The 14,463-nt window shown below is 42.5% G+C and overlaps 1 protein-coding gene across 1 annotated transcript; it reads right to left on the bottom strand.

Moving 5' to 3' along the window:
• Positions 1-117: 117 nt before the first annotated feature.
• tbc1d2b (TBC1 domain family, member 2B) lies at positions 118-14,412 on the bottom strand. Its single transcript, XM_004553118.3, has 13 exons — positions 13,917-14,412; positions 13,013-13,163; positions 10,445-10,610; positions 8,867-9,000; positions 8,526-8,758; positions 6,037-6,462; positions 5,786-5,896; positions 5,430-5,626; positions 4,257-4,751; positions 4,051-4,168; positions 3,638-3,823; positions 2,861-2,982; positions 118-2,308 (listed from the first exon to the last, which is right to left on the bottom strand). The coding sequence occupies exons 1-13, from the start codon at positions 14,256-14,258 to the stop codon at positions 2,113-2,115; spliced, it is 2,877 nt and encodes a 958-aa protein (XP_004553175.1). The 5' UTR covers positions 14,259-14,412; the 3' UTR covers positions 118-2,112.
• Positions 14,413-14,463: the final 51 nt, after the last annotated feature.

Here is a 14,463-nt window from a genome sequence, read left to right as displayed (position 1 = left end):
TGAAACTGCAGCGCGAGCGTGGCAGGCTGTCAGTAAAGATAGCTCGGATAACTGCTCGGTGCGTCCTAACAGACGTGTCTGAACGAGCATTTGAATTAGGAAATTCACATCAACACATTCAGCCAGCAAATTGTTTATTGAACTAATATTACAAACTTTTTTGTTGCATCATTAGGTGAAACAGGCTAACAATGAGCAAGATGAGAGATATGCATACAAAAAGGTGAAGTGCTGATATGATATTCGGAAGTCATACTACCAATAAAATTGTGCAATACAATTCTGGGAAAAGCAACACAGAAAAGAAACAAAGTAAAGTTAAAAAAGAGAAGACTTTTAAATGTAGCTTATTCTGTGAGGGGGGGGGGCACTAGCCTTAAAAGAGAAACTGAGTAAACATAAAATCTTACTGTATGAGCCTTCTGACAATGTGTGGACATTTATATATTAAAAAAAGCAAGTTTAACTGTAAACCAATCAAGATCTTTGTGAGAGACCTGCTCTCACAAAGGAAGAAATACAACTATATGCTTCTTTTTCATTTGATTATCAAAATATTTTTTTGTTGTTGTTGCCATTTGTTCATTGGATCAGGTGAACAGTGGGGATGGGATCAGCTGACAAAGCTGCAACTGACAGCAGATCTCTTGTTTCTGTAAACACCTCAAGACAATCTAAAACTAAAACTCGAGCAGGGTGTAAACAACACATCAGTGCACAAAATCCCATTTAAGGAGACTGAAAAGTTTCACTTAACAGCTGATTGATCAAATATAAACAGCGTTTGAAGCTTGGAATATCAGCTTTCCTCCACGCTGCTGTAAGAAACAGGAGATCCCAGTGAAGAGGAAACTTTAAAGTACCCGATTATGAAAATGGAAGAGATATTTGGCAATACGGTGAAGAGCTTCCCTCATATATTTAACATCATATTTCCATTTTTTTTTTCTTTTAATACAACAATCATCATGACTTTACAGCCACTTCAAGTGCAGTCAAACTGCGAGTAGGGTACCTGTGAGCCAAGCGTAAATACCAGGTAAACCAATGTCACACTGCCACACTGAGGACAACAAATGCAATTACAATCAGCATTTACACCAGCGGCTCAGAAAAATCTCAAATAAAAACAAATTGCGCACAAGGAAACTGGACCATTTAAACATGTAACACAAACACAGAAAAACCAAGAGCATGCAAAAACTGAGTAACCCACAACAGCGTGAATGGATTAACCGATCCTGCCAATACCAGATACTCAACTGATTAAATCCAGTGCAATACAGTTTGGACTTTCTAGATATGTCTTTGTGAGAACGTGAACAGTTCCTAAACTACTTTAAACAACACGAATAGCAAAATCGATAGCCAATAAAAACCTCCCAAATAAAAATGAACTGATAATGCTTAAAAAACAGACAATACTGGCTCACGTTAGTTTGATGGCTTATAGAAAGTGCACTGCTGCTCAGCAAGTTCCAGATGCTCTTTCTAGAACTGATAATACCATGGAAATGTGGCTTTTGACGCATCCCTTGAAGGAAACTACAACTGGAAATGTTACATACACGCTTGAAGGCCTTAAGACCTAAGTTTCAGCAACGTTTTCATTTCAGCATAAGTGATTTGTGTGCACGCACGTCTCAGTGGCAATTTAGTGGAGGGAAAAATTGTGTGAGTGTAGAAGATGACAGCACAAATGAATGACACAATAATCCTTCAACACATTTAAAAGTCAGCTATAAAAAGGAAATGGATCGCAGCCATTTGTTTGAAAATACTGATTTGTGCTGCAGGTTGTTTTGGCCATTGCATGAACACGTAAGCGTACAGAAAACAGAGGATTTACAAGATTTAATTAAAAAAGAAATGGCAGGAATACTGATAATACTGATAGGCCCTTTCGGGCTTGTGACATTAAGTTCTTTTGATGTGGTTGTTGCTTAAAACGTATAAAGTTGATAGTTCCAGCTCTGATGCAGAGACCAACTCCAACGATTAGGTGTGGGAAAAGCGCTCCGTTCATCACTGCAGAACAGCGGCGCTCTGCGGAGATGATCTCTTTGTCTCCGTGCTTTAGCCACTCAGCCTAGAAATGCGACAAGTCCGAGGTCAGTTTTCCTCCTCGTCGTCGCTGACAAAGCTCCTTCTATCCTGACTCGTCTCTCGCTCCCTGAGGAAGGTCTGTCGGATCGCTTCCAGCTCCGTCAGCTCGAGACGGACTTTCTCCAGGTGGAAGGCGCGCCGATTTTGGATTTGCCTCATGGGGAATGGGTTCATGTCCACAAAGGCAACGCTCATCAGCTTCCTGGAAGATATTTTTTTAGAAGAAAGAAAAACAGCATAATCCTGTGAGCCTGGATTTTTTTTTATGTCTTTGAAATTTAGTAAACCCATGCATCCTTCTTTCAGCATCAAGCATACACCACTGGAGCTGATACATAAAACTTTATTAATAGGTAGGTTATTATTACAGCTCCAAAAATGGCCACTTGAGGCTAGCTCCAAAACAGAGTCTGACCAATAAAATGGTATAAAACAAGCATGCACAGTGCAATTTTAAATGTAAGGGCTGCTACCTATAGCAATCTATTTAACAACTGCATCTCAGCATGCCGCATTTAGTCCAAACCATGGCTGTGCTCAAGCACCGTCTCACAGAGCTGCTGCAACACCTGCAGTGTGAGAAATGAAGTTTGCACAGGCACAAAGCCGATACACTGTGGGTGATGTGATCGTACAATTTAGCTACAGTTCAGGGAGACCCGGGAAGCTGTTTCAAGGTGATGCAGATACTCTGTCCACAGAAACTTCATTCTTTCACAGGACTGGAAATACGAAAACAGTGCAGCTACTGTACCTTGAATCCAGGATCGTGCGTGTGAAGTATCTGAGATATTTGAAGATGGCTGTGGAGTCCTGCAACTTCAAAAACTCCTCTTCTTTGTACTTGAAGAGCGCAAGAGCAAAGCGGAATATGATCTGTGGAGAAAAATGGCGTAAAGTCCTGTGTGACTGTAGCATGAAAATATTTACTCAGGAACATCTGACCTTTCTTCTGTTCCCTAAGCAGGTCCTCCAAATATAGTCAATACCGCCTTAATCTGAGGCAGTTTTGTTTGACTGGGTTCATATCAGGTTTCTGTTAAGAGTTAGGCTCGACAGCTTTAGTGTTTTAACTTGTATCGTTCAATCAACACACAATAGGGCACATTTTTGCTTTAACAAGTTTGCTAAAATGCTTCCCTTAAAAATTCTATAAGGGGATGCTACGTCAAAATCGGTTATTGCATGCGTTTTCTTTTTTTTTTTTTACCTTTTTACCTTTTTTTGCATGTCATTAAGCTGAAAAGTTTAGAAAAAATACAAAACTTTGTAGGGGTGTAGAGTGGGGTTAAAATTTAGCTTGCGTACACAAAAAATAACGATTTATTAAACTAAAGAATTTTGGTTCCTTGGTGGCAATAAATAATTCGTTTAATAGCGTGCAATTGGATCCATCTGGCAAACATGCACGGTTGTGTGCCGGCACGTAGCTTGAGAAGTGATCTCTCGTCACCGGTTAGTCATTAACTTTAAAACAGTTTCCTGCTGAGGCTAGAATTCAGGTTTATGAGAGCAGAATCAAGCCTCTTACCTTTGGTCCTTCAAACAGAAACGCATCCCAGATCTTGAAGAGGATGTCGCTCACCACACTGTCCACAAACACCACCAGGAACCAGTTAAACGTAATGAGGGAAAAATCGACTTTGTGCTGCTCAAAGTGGGCGTGTAGCCGCGGTAGCTTCTCGCTCATCAGATCCTTGAACACACGCTGGTCAACCTGTACGAATCAAACCAGGGCTTGATTTTCTAAGGTGGTCAAATTTAGCAGACAGACAGAAAAACAAAGACTGCTGATGTCTGCATTCCTGCTCTGTAAGTCATCAACAGCAGTCACGTGAATATGATATCACTGACACCAGGGAGGTTTGTCAAATCTAATAAATAAGCAGTACCTTGTCCCTTCTTGTCTCATGGTACAATAAAATTCAACTGTTTTTTTGTTACCTGTGAGCCAAGGAGAGTCTTAGTGTAATAGTCTCTTGGCATGAAGACCTCCACAATAGCTATAAGGGTCCAAAAAGCATCCTCTTGATCTAAATAGAGCAAGGCAATTGCTGCCAGCCTGAAGAAATAACATGCAAGAAAAAGGTTAATGGTTACAAGCCAGAAAAAGAGAGACAGAAAGAAAGTACACACTCAAGCTCTAGTACCTGTTCAGTCCTTGACAGTAGCCGATATCTGGATTCCTCCATGAGAAAGCCAGCAGGACGTTCCTGAGTTTTTGGATGCCGCCTGCACTCGGAGAGGCATAGTGCTTGTTGTTGGGCAAAGTACGCAGCAAGTCCAACTCGATCTGCTTCGAGGCCGGGTTGGGCTTCTCCCTTGCTACGTTTAATAAGGTGTCATAATAGTCTGGGGGCAAGTGGTCACGAAACTTCTTCACGTGGAAAGAAACACACCAGCGCCACACCTTGGAGCGGTGCCCATGTGGCACGCCACAACGAATCAGGGCCTTTAGCTCAGGGGAGTGAACCAGGTCTCTGTTCATGGTGCTGGACAGAAAGTTCTCCCACTTGACCCCGACGGAAACCTCCTGATCCGTCATGGACAGGGACTTCAGCTCCAAGGCCCTCACCTTTGCGATCAGCTTCTCCTCCTCTTCCTCCTCCTCGGGGACGGTCTTGAAGCCGTACACGTCATACTCGCTAGCATTGCATCAAGACAGAGAGACAATTCATCAGTGATGCGGGTGAATTCCGAAAGCCGCTCAAAGCTGCAACAGTAACATGTTCACATCCTGGCTTCTGCATGTTTACATCACTGAGCGGTTTCCAGAATGTGTAAATACATTTTTGATGAGCCAAAAAGGGCATGCCTGGGCTTGCAAAGAATTCAGAAACTGAAATACAGATTAGCAGAACTCGTTCTCACAGTCAAAAAACATGCGTAGGGACTCTTAGTGCAGTTTATTTTCTCTTTCAATAAAAACAACAACAACAACAACCAAAAAAATTAAAAAAAAAGCAGTGCGTCCTCTGATGAATTGGTATGGTGCTGGCTCTGGTAGAAATGCTATAACTGCTCAACATTATTAAATAAAGATCTGCTACTTTTGACCCTCGTATGATTGACAGTGGAATTTTTTTAGTAAGCCACAGCACTGAGTATGGCACGTAGCTGAGCTAACAACACCTACATTTGGCCATTTATTTTCATATCTGCTATAAATGCCGGAAACCAGACGTGTGGGCTCTCGCAACCTCTTATCAAAACTCAAGATTTCTCTTTTTCCATCCCTAAAACTCTGATCAAGTAGCCGTTTTTAAGTAATTTCTTTTCAAATCACCTCCAAAGCATCTGTTAACGAGGCTTTCGGCACATACCTGACAGTGTTTGGTTTGAAGATCGTGTGCTCCTGCTGGTCTGTGTTCTCGCCCTGCAGTGCATCTTCTAACAATCTGGAGATGACCTCCCGGGCTGGGCTCTGCTCTGAAGACGAACATACCGGGTTCTTCACCTCTTGAAGCAGAACCAAGTACTTACTCTCCACCTGACACAGCTTGGCCTCAAGCGCAGTGCACTGTGGAAAAGAGGGCAAAATAAAGTCTCAGCTTTAAATTTAAATTACGTTTTAGAAGCACCAGCTGAGCTTCACACTGGACTTCCCCTAAACCTACTCAAACTTCCTGTTTCTATTAACAGGATAATGCACCATTAAATATAAAACACAAGAGAGTACCTTTGCTTCTAAAGCCTTTTCTCGACTCTCTGCATTTCTGCGCAACACCGTCAGCTCCAGGATCTCTTTGTTCAGGAACTTGTTCTGGGATTTGTAGCCTTGAAGACTGTCCTGAAGGTGAATAATAAGACAGACGGGGTGTCAAGATGTTCAGGCAGAATTTCAAAAGCTACAGAAAAAAGAAAATCAATGTTGATGGCAGTTTAAGATCAAGATAACTTGAATCTTATTTAAAGTGTTGCCATCTCTACCTTGAGGATGCTCAGCTCCTGCAGCTCTTTGTGAGGTGGTGGTGATCCAGCGTCGTTTGCATTTCCGCTGTGCTCGGAGTTTTCCTGTGACAGCTTCATGATGATCTCATCCTTCGCCTGGATGGTCTCCATCATCATTCCAAGCTGGTCGTTTATCTCCCCCACCTTAAGTTTCAGGCTCTTCAGCTCTTTTTGCAGACTCTCCTTCTCCAGGGCGAGACGCTCCATGTGACCGCACATGGACTGAATCTGACCATCTCGTTCCTTAAGCAGATCCTCCAGCTGTGCAACTTCTTCCTGAGTTGGTACTGAAGTTCGGGTCTGGTCTGAGGCTGCTGACGAATCTGGAGACGGAGCTGGACGGCACCCGGTGGGCCTTTCGCTCTGGGAGGTCCTTAAAGTCTGCTGCAGTAGCCTTACCAGCTCCTGGATGATAACACATCATTACTGTAAATTAAGCATGGTATATTATTTACTAGGGCTGCCACGATTAGTCGACTAGTCACGATTACGTCAACTATCAAAATCGTCGACGACTGATTTAATAGTCGACGCGTCGTTTGAAGCGTTGTAAGATCACAAAAGACACAGGAATAAGTAGTGGGACTTAAGAGTGTAATAACGGACTAAAACAGAAGATGGCAGCACTGCATTTACAAGGATGCCAGCTGCCGTTAAACCCCGAAGAAGAAGAAGTAGCTCTGTGCCAGTGTTGCCAACTTAGCGACTTTGTCGCTATATTTAGAGAGTTTTCAGACCCCTTAGCGACGTGAAAGCGCGTATGGCTTTTACTCTCAAAAAGCAGCGGGTGCTGTAACGCAGTCAGTTCTTCTTTTACTCTTATGCTGTTTTGTGGATCACAAGGTTTAAAACTACTTATAAACACACACACCAAGTAACTCCACCAGAGTGCCTATTTCGAGTCACTTTTTCCGATCCAAGCCCGGGTAAAGGAGCAGGGTTGGAATTGTGACATTAAAAAAAACAATAATTGCTAAAAGAAATTTAACTTGTAGTTCTAAATAAACTCTAAATGCATTTAGGACGTTTTTTACTCACTTTATGTCTCTTCCACGATGTTATTTCTCTCTCCAACAACATAGGTTACAATTAGATTAGCATGACCAATTATGTAAATTAGGCGATAACGTCATTTAGCGACTTCTTGCGACTTTTAGGACAGCCAATAGTGATTTTCCTCTGTTCCAGAATTCATAGCGCAGCCCAGCTCAGTTTCCAACAATGGCGGCAGCTAGTTAGTTTTAATATTACTCTTATTATTCTTTCTGGGTCACAAAATAAACGTTTAACATATTTTAAGACGAGAATGTAACTGTGTAAACCTCAAAAATATCCGCTCAGTTTATCAAGACACCACATATTTTCAAAAGCGCTCCGACGTTTTCGGAGACGTCTGTTACCCACTAGCTCGATAGCTAGCCGGGGGCTAGGTCACTAGCACGGTGAGAACACCGGACTCCCGGCTAATTGTTTTCAAACCCACCCCTGTCTTTCGCTACTCAGGTTAGACATATATAAGTCATTTAGATAACTTAAAAATGTTATTGTTTGGCTTTTTTTTAGTATTTTATTTATTCCTGAGTAAATCGGTTTGGCTGAGATTAAAGTTGTAGTTTTTACACAGCTGAATAAACGTCAAGCAGACTGATTATCAGAAGTGTGAGATGCTGGAGAATATACTCCGGTGTCCCGTTATATTTTAGATAGCAAGGAGTTTATTAAACTTCACTGAAACAATGTGCAAATTTCATTAAAATTTAATAAACTATTATCTTTATCTTTAGTTAGCACATACCTTAAACACTTAAAGCTGTAAGCTAATGATAGTTATATAAGAGCAGATGCTGCTGGTGCAATAAGCTATATGTTTTACACCCAATGGATGCACGATCTGATTAGTCGACTAATCACAAAAATAATCAGTGACTAGTCGACTATCAAAATAATCGTTTGTGGCAGCCCTATTATTTACAGAAAACATCAATTTGTTACACTTTTTTTCGTTATCATGCTCCTGGTACAGATTTCATAGGAAAACAACTATCAATCTTTTGACCAGGAAGTAAAGCACAGAGGTAAAAAAAGGTATTCACTAAGTAAGTATTCACTCTTCTGCCTAGTCACAGCGGTTTTGACCAATCAGCCAACCTTAAAATAGAGGGGGGAAAAAAGAGAACAGAAAATAAAGAGAAGGAGTGCGACAGCTGTGAATGCTGTCTGCTGTTTCTTTGCTTCTTGCTAAAACATGACTAATCATTTGCTGACTTCTTGTAATAGTGAGAGTATCAGTATTATACCAAGGCACTTGGTCAGACACCACAAACCTAGGCTTGTGGTGTATAACAGACACTACAAACAGGGATCATTCACTTTCAGTAGAAACAGAATATTACATTTTTATCCGATCCAATCCATAGACATGTGTTATGCTGTTATAAATAACAGTAGTAGAAGAGATCCAACTATACCTTCTGGGTGGCCAGCTCTTCCTTGAGTTTAGCCTCTTCCTGCTGCAAGCGACTCAGTTCTTCCTGCTGCTGCTGGCTCTGGAGGCGAAGCTGCATTTCCAAAGACTTGCTGCCGTTACATTCCACCGGCGAGCTTTCGGCACTGCGGCCTAACTTTCCAGAGCCCAGCAAAAGCTTCTTAGGCCGCGAGGGGTTGCGCACAAAATCAAAGGTAAACGCCGATCCAAAGGAATCTGAGGGAAAACACAAGTTCATCAGCTGTTATCTGTGACCCTCGGGAGAAATGTACGCTGAGGATGAGTATTAAACCCTGGCAGAAGGGTGGGTGGGAGTGGACGTACGTCTGTGTGTGTCCAGATGATGTTTCTGTTCAGTAAAGTCCTTTGGCGGATCCACGAGCTCCCATTCCTCCGAGGGACTGTTGCTAGTGTAAAACACGCTGCGTCGTCCCCCACGCAGGTGAGACATGGAGTTCCTGACAGAAATCAGGAGATATTTTTTTTATTTCACAGGTTTCTCACACATTTCATTGCAACAAAAAAAAAAGGGGAGGGGGGTCTTTAGAGATTAAAGAAAACACGGTATGAAAAGTGACAAATCCACAGAGATCTACGATGAACCACAGAGGAAAACTGATGCTGCTGCAAAAGGCCGACGGGATTGCAGCGTTGGACAAACAGAGAAAAAACAAAGATAATAAACACAAAGGCATTTTTGCAAGAAGCTAACATTTAGAGGAAAAAGTAAAGCTAATGGTGTCAAACTTGTTTTTCACACCTCACCATTGCAACATGTCAACAACTGTTTCTGCTGTATGCAACACAATGAAGCGCAAGTCTACCTCACACATCAGCTCTCTATATATATTTTTATAGATATCGGATGTGTTTAAACCACACGTTTCTGACTTCCACCTGGCAAAACCAAAGTGACTAAAGAGCGCTCGTGCTTTTCTCAAACTTTATGGGTATAAACGTGACAAAAGCAGTTAACGTCACAGTACTGGAGTATTCTAAAGCCACTTCTTTTCTAATCGGGGGGAGGGGTTTCTAGCTCCGAGAGCTGCAATTCTCGTAGATTCAGTCACATATCAGGCAGCTACTATACTGATACCTTTGTTACTGTCAAGTCAAGTCAAGTTTATTTATAGAGCACATTTAAAAACAACCAAGGCTGACCAAAGTGCTGTACAGTAAATACAGATAAAAATACAATAGAACACAATTTCGTAAAACACCTCGCTGATCAAATAAAAAAATAAATAAACAAATAAATTAAACCTTTCTAAAAGCCAATGAAAAGAGGTGAGTTTTAAGAGCAGTTTTAAAAGTTTCTAGGCTTTTGGAGAATCTGACGTGAGGAGGTAAACTGTTCCACAGTCTGGGTGCAGCCACAGCAAACGCCCTCTCTCCCTTTGTCTTTAATTTATACCTGGGAACATCTAAAAGCATCAGATCGGCTGACCTCAAAGATCTCCTGGGGCGATAAGTACTAAGGAGTTCTGACAGGTAAGAACTGTGTATAAAAGGCACCGTGGTGTGGGTTTAGGAGCAGTGAAACTCTGGGACTCCAAGACTCCCTTAATAAGGGACACATACAAAGCAAACTCCAGTCTACATGTCACATTTTTAGGATTGCAGCATGTTGCCTCTTTTCAATAGATGTGTTGTACATCTCAAAAAGGGGAACTGCTGATGGTTGCATACTAGAAAAACAAGTGAACCATGGATGTAACCATTTCCTCTACTGCAACCAGTGTCTGGATGAACTAAGAAGTGCTTTCTTTGCTCAACACAGCAGACAAACTAGTCGTGCCTGTTTGGCGGCGACCTTAAAAAAAAAAAAAAAAAAGAACAAGATTTTATAGAGCTGTATACTTGCGTACAGATTATTTCCTGGAAAGCTTTCGTTACACTTACCTGAGCTCCATGCCAAGGTTTTTCAGGGAGAAATTGAGGGGGTTCGTGGAGGGCCCTCTGGCTGTCTGGGCTCCCACCATTCCAGCGCCCTCTGTTTCGTCGTCCATGGAGAAATCACTGCGGACCTTCTCCATGGTTTCACATGGCTTCTCAAAGCTGAAAGCATCTGAGAAAAAAAAAAAAAGACCAAAAGAACTTAATTATCTGTTCTAACGAAACAAAAATCAAATCAAAATGACACCAAAGACTGACTTCCCAAGAACAAGATGCACAGCCGGGTGAAACCTATGCAAGTTAATACCTGCTTTCTAACGATTACTTCTTTCTCAGACCACCAACCCCCTTCTTAACATGAAATTAATTAGTAAAAAGAAGCTTTTTTTATTTGTTAGATGTGTCATAAAAAGTGATGCTACTGCAGAAGTGGTTTAAACTGCCAGCAGGGGGTGTCTGAGTCATACTTGGAAAAATGAAGTCTGTCTGTGGGAAAACACCTCTTTCTGCTTCCTTTGTCTGTGACTTCAGTAAACACTTTCCTGATGAGTTCATGATGTCAGGCTCTAGTTGTTAAGCTTCAATGAATACTGCATCGTTTTCATATATTATGCTTCTACTTAGACTAAAAAATAAAAAGGATGATTAAGCAGCGGATGCGCTGGCCTACCTTGCGAGTGACAAATCACTTCCATATGAGTGTGCGGCAGGCCTCCATTTCTCATCGACCCATGCCACATCTGGCTTTAAATCATCGAGGTAGTGATATTAATAATGCTGTGAGACTTCACACACAGACTGTGGCCAACAACATGTAGTGCAGCCAGCGCCACGCACCTATGATCAGACTCGCGTGGCTCTGATAAAATCTTTGAAGTCTTTGAAGTGGCATCTCCAAGAATGAAAATAAAAACCAACGTCCTTTATATGTCTAATTTATTATGTCTTTATCATGTGTTACTATGTCTACTTCTGAACGTTGCAGCACGGTTTCCTTTTAGAGCTTCAAAAGTCGACACTTACTTAGACTTGCTAAGCCCGGGCATGTTAGTCTTTCGCTATAAAAAGTGCGACATAAAAACACAGCTCGAGGGATCGTTTCAGCTGACGCCAGACATCGCTGATCTCACAGCTCTCTCGTGCACTTCACTGCACCGAGCAGGTTCAAGGCGAGACCGAAAAGCAAAACGCAAATGAATACGAGAACAAGGAACAAAAGAGTGTTCATTCCGAATCGTCAGAGAAATCAAGAAGTCGCGGAGGGTTAGACGAAACACGGCGACAACAGCACTGATAAGCGGTGATAACCAAGGCGTTTGTGGCTTTTGAAGACAGATGTGCACCGAGAACATTCTGGGAAAGAAAGACATGGACAGGAAAAGGATTCACAGGTCGTTTCACTCAGCTAATCACAAAGCATGCAGAAGAATCCCTGTTTGCAAATGTAAACAGGCTTAAAAATGCTTGTGTCCTCATTAAAGTCCTTTATTAGCCACAGATATGGATGTACATATTTTCTTTTCCACTTCTGCTGGATAACAAATGAGATTCATATTTTATGTAGAGTCCAACAGATACTCATTCAAACATATCAGCACTGGCGTATACAGTCATTGGCTACTGAATTAGGTACACCTTGCTAGGACCACGCTGGCCACCATGTTGCTTCTGGAGCTACATAACAACAAGAAACATTCCTCAGAGATTCTGGTCCATGCTGACATGATAGCATCACACAATTACTGCGCACACATGATGCAAATCTCCCGTTACAGCGCATCCTAAAGGTGCTCTGTTGGATTGAGATCTGGTGACTGTGGCCGTTTGAGCACTCACTGAGATCTTCAAGACCATTCAAACGCTTAAATCATCAGCTTTGCATGATGCGAGCTTTGAGACATGTCACACAATCAAACTGGAAGCCAGCATCGGTGACTGTGTTCTGATGGCTGCTGCGGTAATAAAGGGATGGAAATGCTCAGGAACAATGCTCAGGAAGGCTTTCCTGAGTATAAACAATGCTCAGTTTTTATTAACGCCACCTGCAGCAAGCTGTACTGACATAAGGCAAGATGACACCATGCTTTCATGGTGTTTATGACAAATTCTGACCCTGTCAATCTGACATGCTGTGAAGTGAAAGACCCTCGTCTGCATACTTTTCTTCTGTTACTGTTCCCTTCCCATCAGTTCAAATGAGTCTGGTTGTTCTCCTCTCAACAATTTATATTTAAAAAAAATTGGAAAACAAATAAACATATCATTTTTGTCACAGACCATTACTTGACTGCCTACTTTATATTTGTTTAGACGTGAGGTTACGATACCAGCGCCTTTGCTTCACAGCTCGAAGGGCTTTCTGCTTAAAACAAAACACAAGCCGAATGATGTCAATCTGAACTTTTACCCTTTCGAAACACTCGAACACTTTCCTGCAGAAACTTGGTAACAAAATACGCGAGACTCTTGTGATTTGTAGCGCTTGTGTAAACTTTCAGTTGTTGCCCGGATATGATGAAATGACCGACTGATAACATATCCACTGTATGTGTGAGTGCGTGCGAACCTGCCTACCATTATCTTTGCCTACAAGGCCGGTGTGAGGATAGGCCAGCGTCGGGGAGCTCCAGCTGTCTCTCTGACCAGAGCCTCGCATGTTACTGTACTCCCAACGTTTCTGCTGCAACTGCTGCAGCCAGTAGTGCATCACCTGCTTACTGGGAGCCTAGAAGGACACAAACGCACACTCAATTAGACTTTAGATCTTTGAAATCTTTAAGCACGCCATTTTAAAGACAGCAAAGTGAGCGAGATGACATTTTAAAAGGCATCTCCATGAGGAAATCAAGGCAGCGACAAATGGAAAGGGAAAATGAGGACAACTTGACACTATTAGGATCTGTCATGTGAATGAGCACAGACACTGGTTTCAGTCTCAGTTCCAGCTCTCTCTCTCTTGGTATTAAGCATAGACACTTAAAAAAATAATAAGACAGACTAGAACTGACTGAGTGAAACCAGAGGCACCTGTCTTGGTGCTGAACCCGTCACAGTCATATGACAGCACCAGGACACCGTCACATGAGATGCTGTGACCCGTGAAGGCAGATGAGCTCCTGTGTAAAAATGTCTAAACACAAAACAGAAGACTGACGGTGTTTGCAGGCAATCAGCTGGAAGAATGCGCTGATTAAGCGCTTGGTTTGTGCGAGAAATTGATTTGTCTTTTAAAAAACAAACAAACGGATTTTCTTCTTCTGATCGCGTCAGAATCGCATCAGATCACGTTGTTGCCGAGCAGAAATATGTACTTTGTTGCCTAAAAACAGCTGAGTCTAAATCTGTTTTCTTTAAAGGAAAGAAGAGAAGGGCGTGTCTGCCTTTTCCAAACGAGAAAGGAAGTGACAAATGACATGAAAAGCAGACCTCGTTGCAATGCTGTCAACACACGTTTAATGAAAGAAAGAAAAGTTCCTACCTTAAGTAGAAACTCTTTGTCGGCCGTGCGGATCTCAAACTGACCCTCTTCCCCGTCCAAATCGTAGCTGAAACACGCATCGCATATTTCGATGTGTCCGAGCGGCAGGGCATCCTGGGGAGACTTGAAGTAATACAAATAGCATTTCCTCGGATCATACACAAACCACTTCGGCTTGTACCCCCTCAAGGGCCCCTTGCCGGACAGTTTGTTCAAGTAGCCACACAGTTTGGAGGCCTGCTCCTTCGCTCCCTCGATGTCGGCCACATCCACGGACCTGGAGTTCACGAATCGCGAAGCCGTGCAGGAGTGCGCCTCGCTGCCATCCTCCTCTTCGTGCATCTTTCCTCGAAGTTTCTTCTTCTTGCAGCACAGCGGATGCCCACTCCTGTTTCCATCCACATGACTGTCCGTTTCTTTGACAGAGGAGCATGGGACATGTAGTTCAGCTCCGAGGATGACGTGGTTGGTTTGCTGGTTGGGGTGGAGTGTAGCGGCTCTGTGGGCCGCTAGGTGGCGGTGTGTGATCAGATGAGCAGCCAGCTTT

The sequence above is a fragment of the Maylandia zebra genome, linkage group LG7 (genome assembly GCF_041146795.1).
Source record: "Maylandia zebra isolate NMK-2024a linkage group LG7, Mzebra_GT3a, whole genome shotgun sequence".
Taxonomy (NCBI): Eukaryota; Metazoa; Chordata; class Actinopteri; order Cichliformes; family Cichlidae; genus Maylandia; species Maylandia zebra.
This window is presented reverse-complemented; position numbering and strand designations above follow the sequence as displayed.

Bases quoted from the DNA above. Each gene is read 5' to 3' on its own strand.
- tbc1d2b (XM_004553118.3), bottom strand. From the start codon at position 14,258: ATGCACGAAGAGGAGGATGGCAGCGAGGCGCACTCCTGCACGGCTTCG. The intron at 10,611-13,012 runs GTAGGCAGGTTC...TTTTTTTCTCAG, and splicing joins CCTTGTAGGCAAAGATAATG to ATGCTTTCAGCTTTGAGAAG. The intron at 9,001-10,444 runs GTAAGTGTAACG...GATTTCTGTCAG, and splicing joins AACCTTGGCATGGAGCTCAG to GAACTCCATGTCTCACCTGC.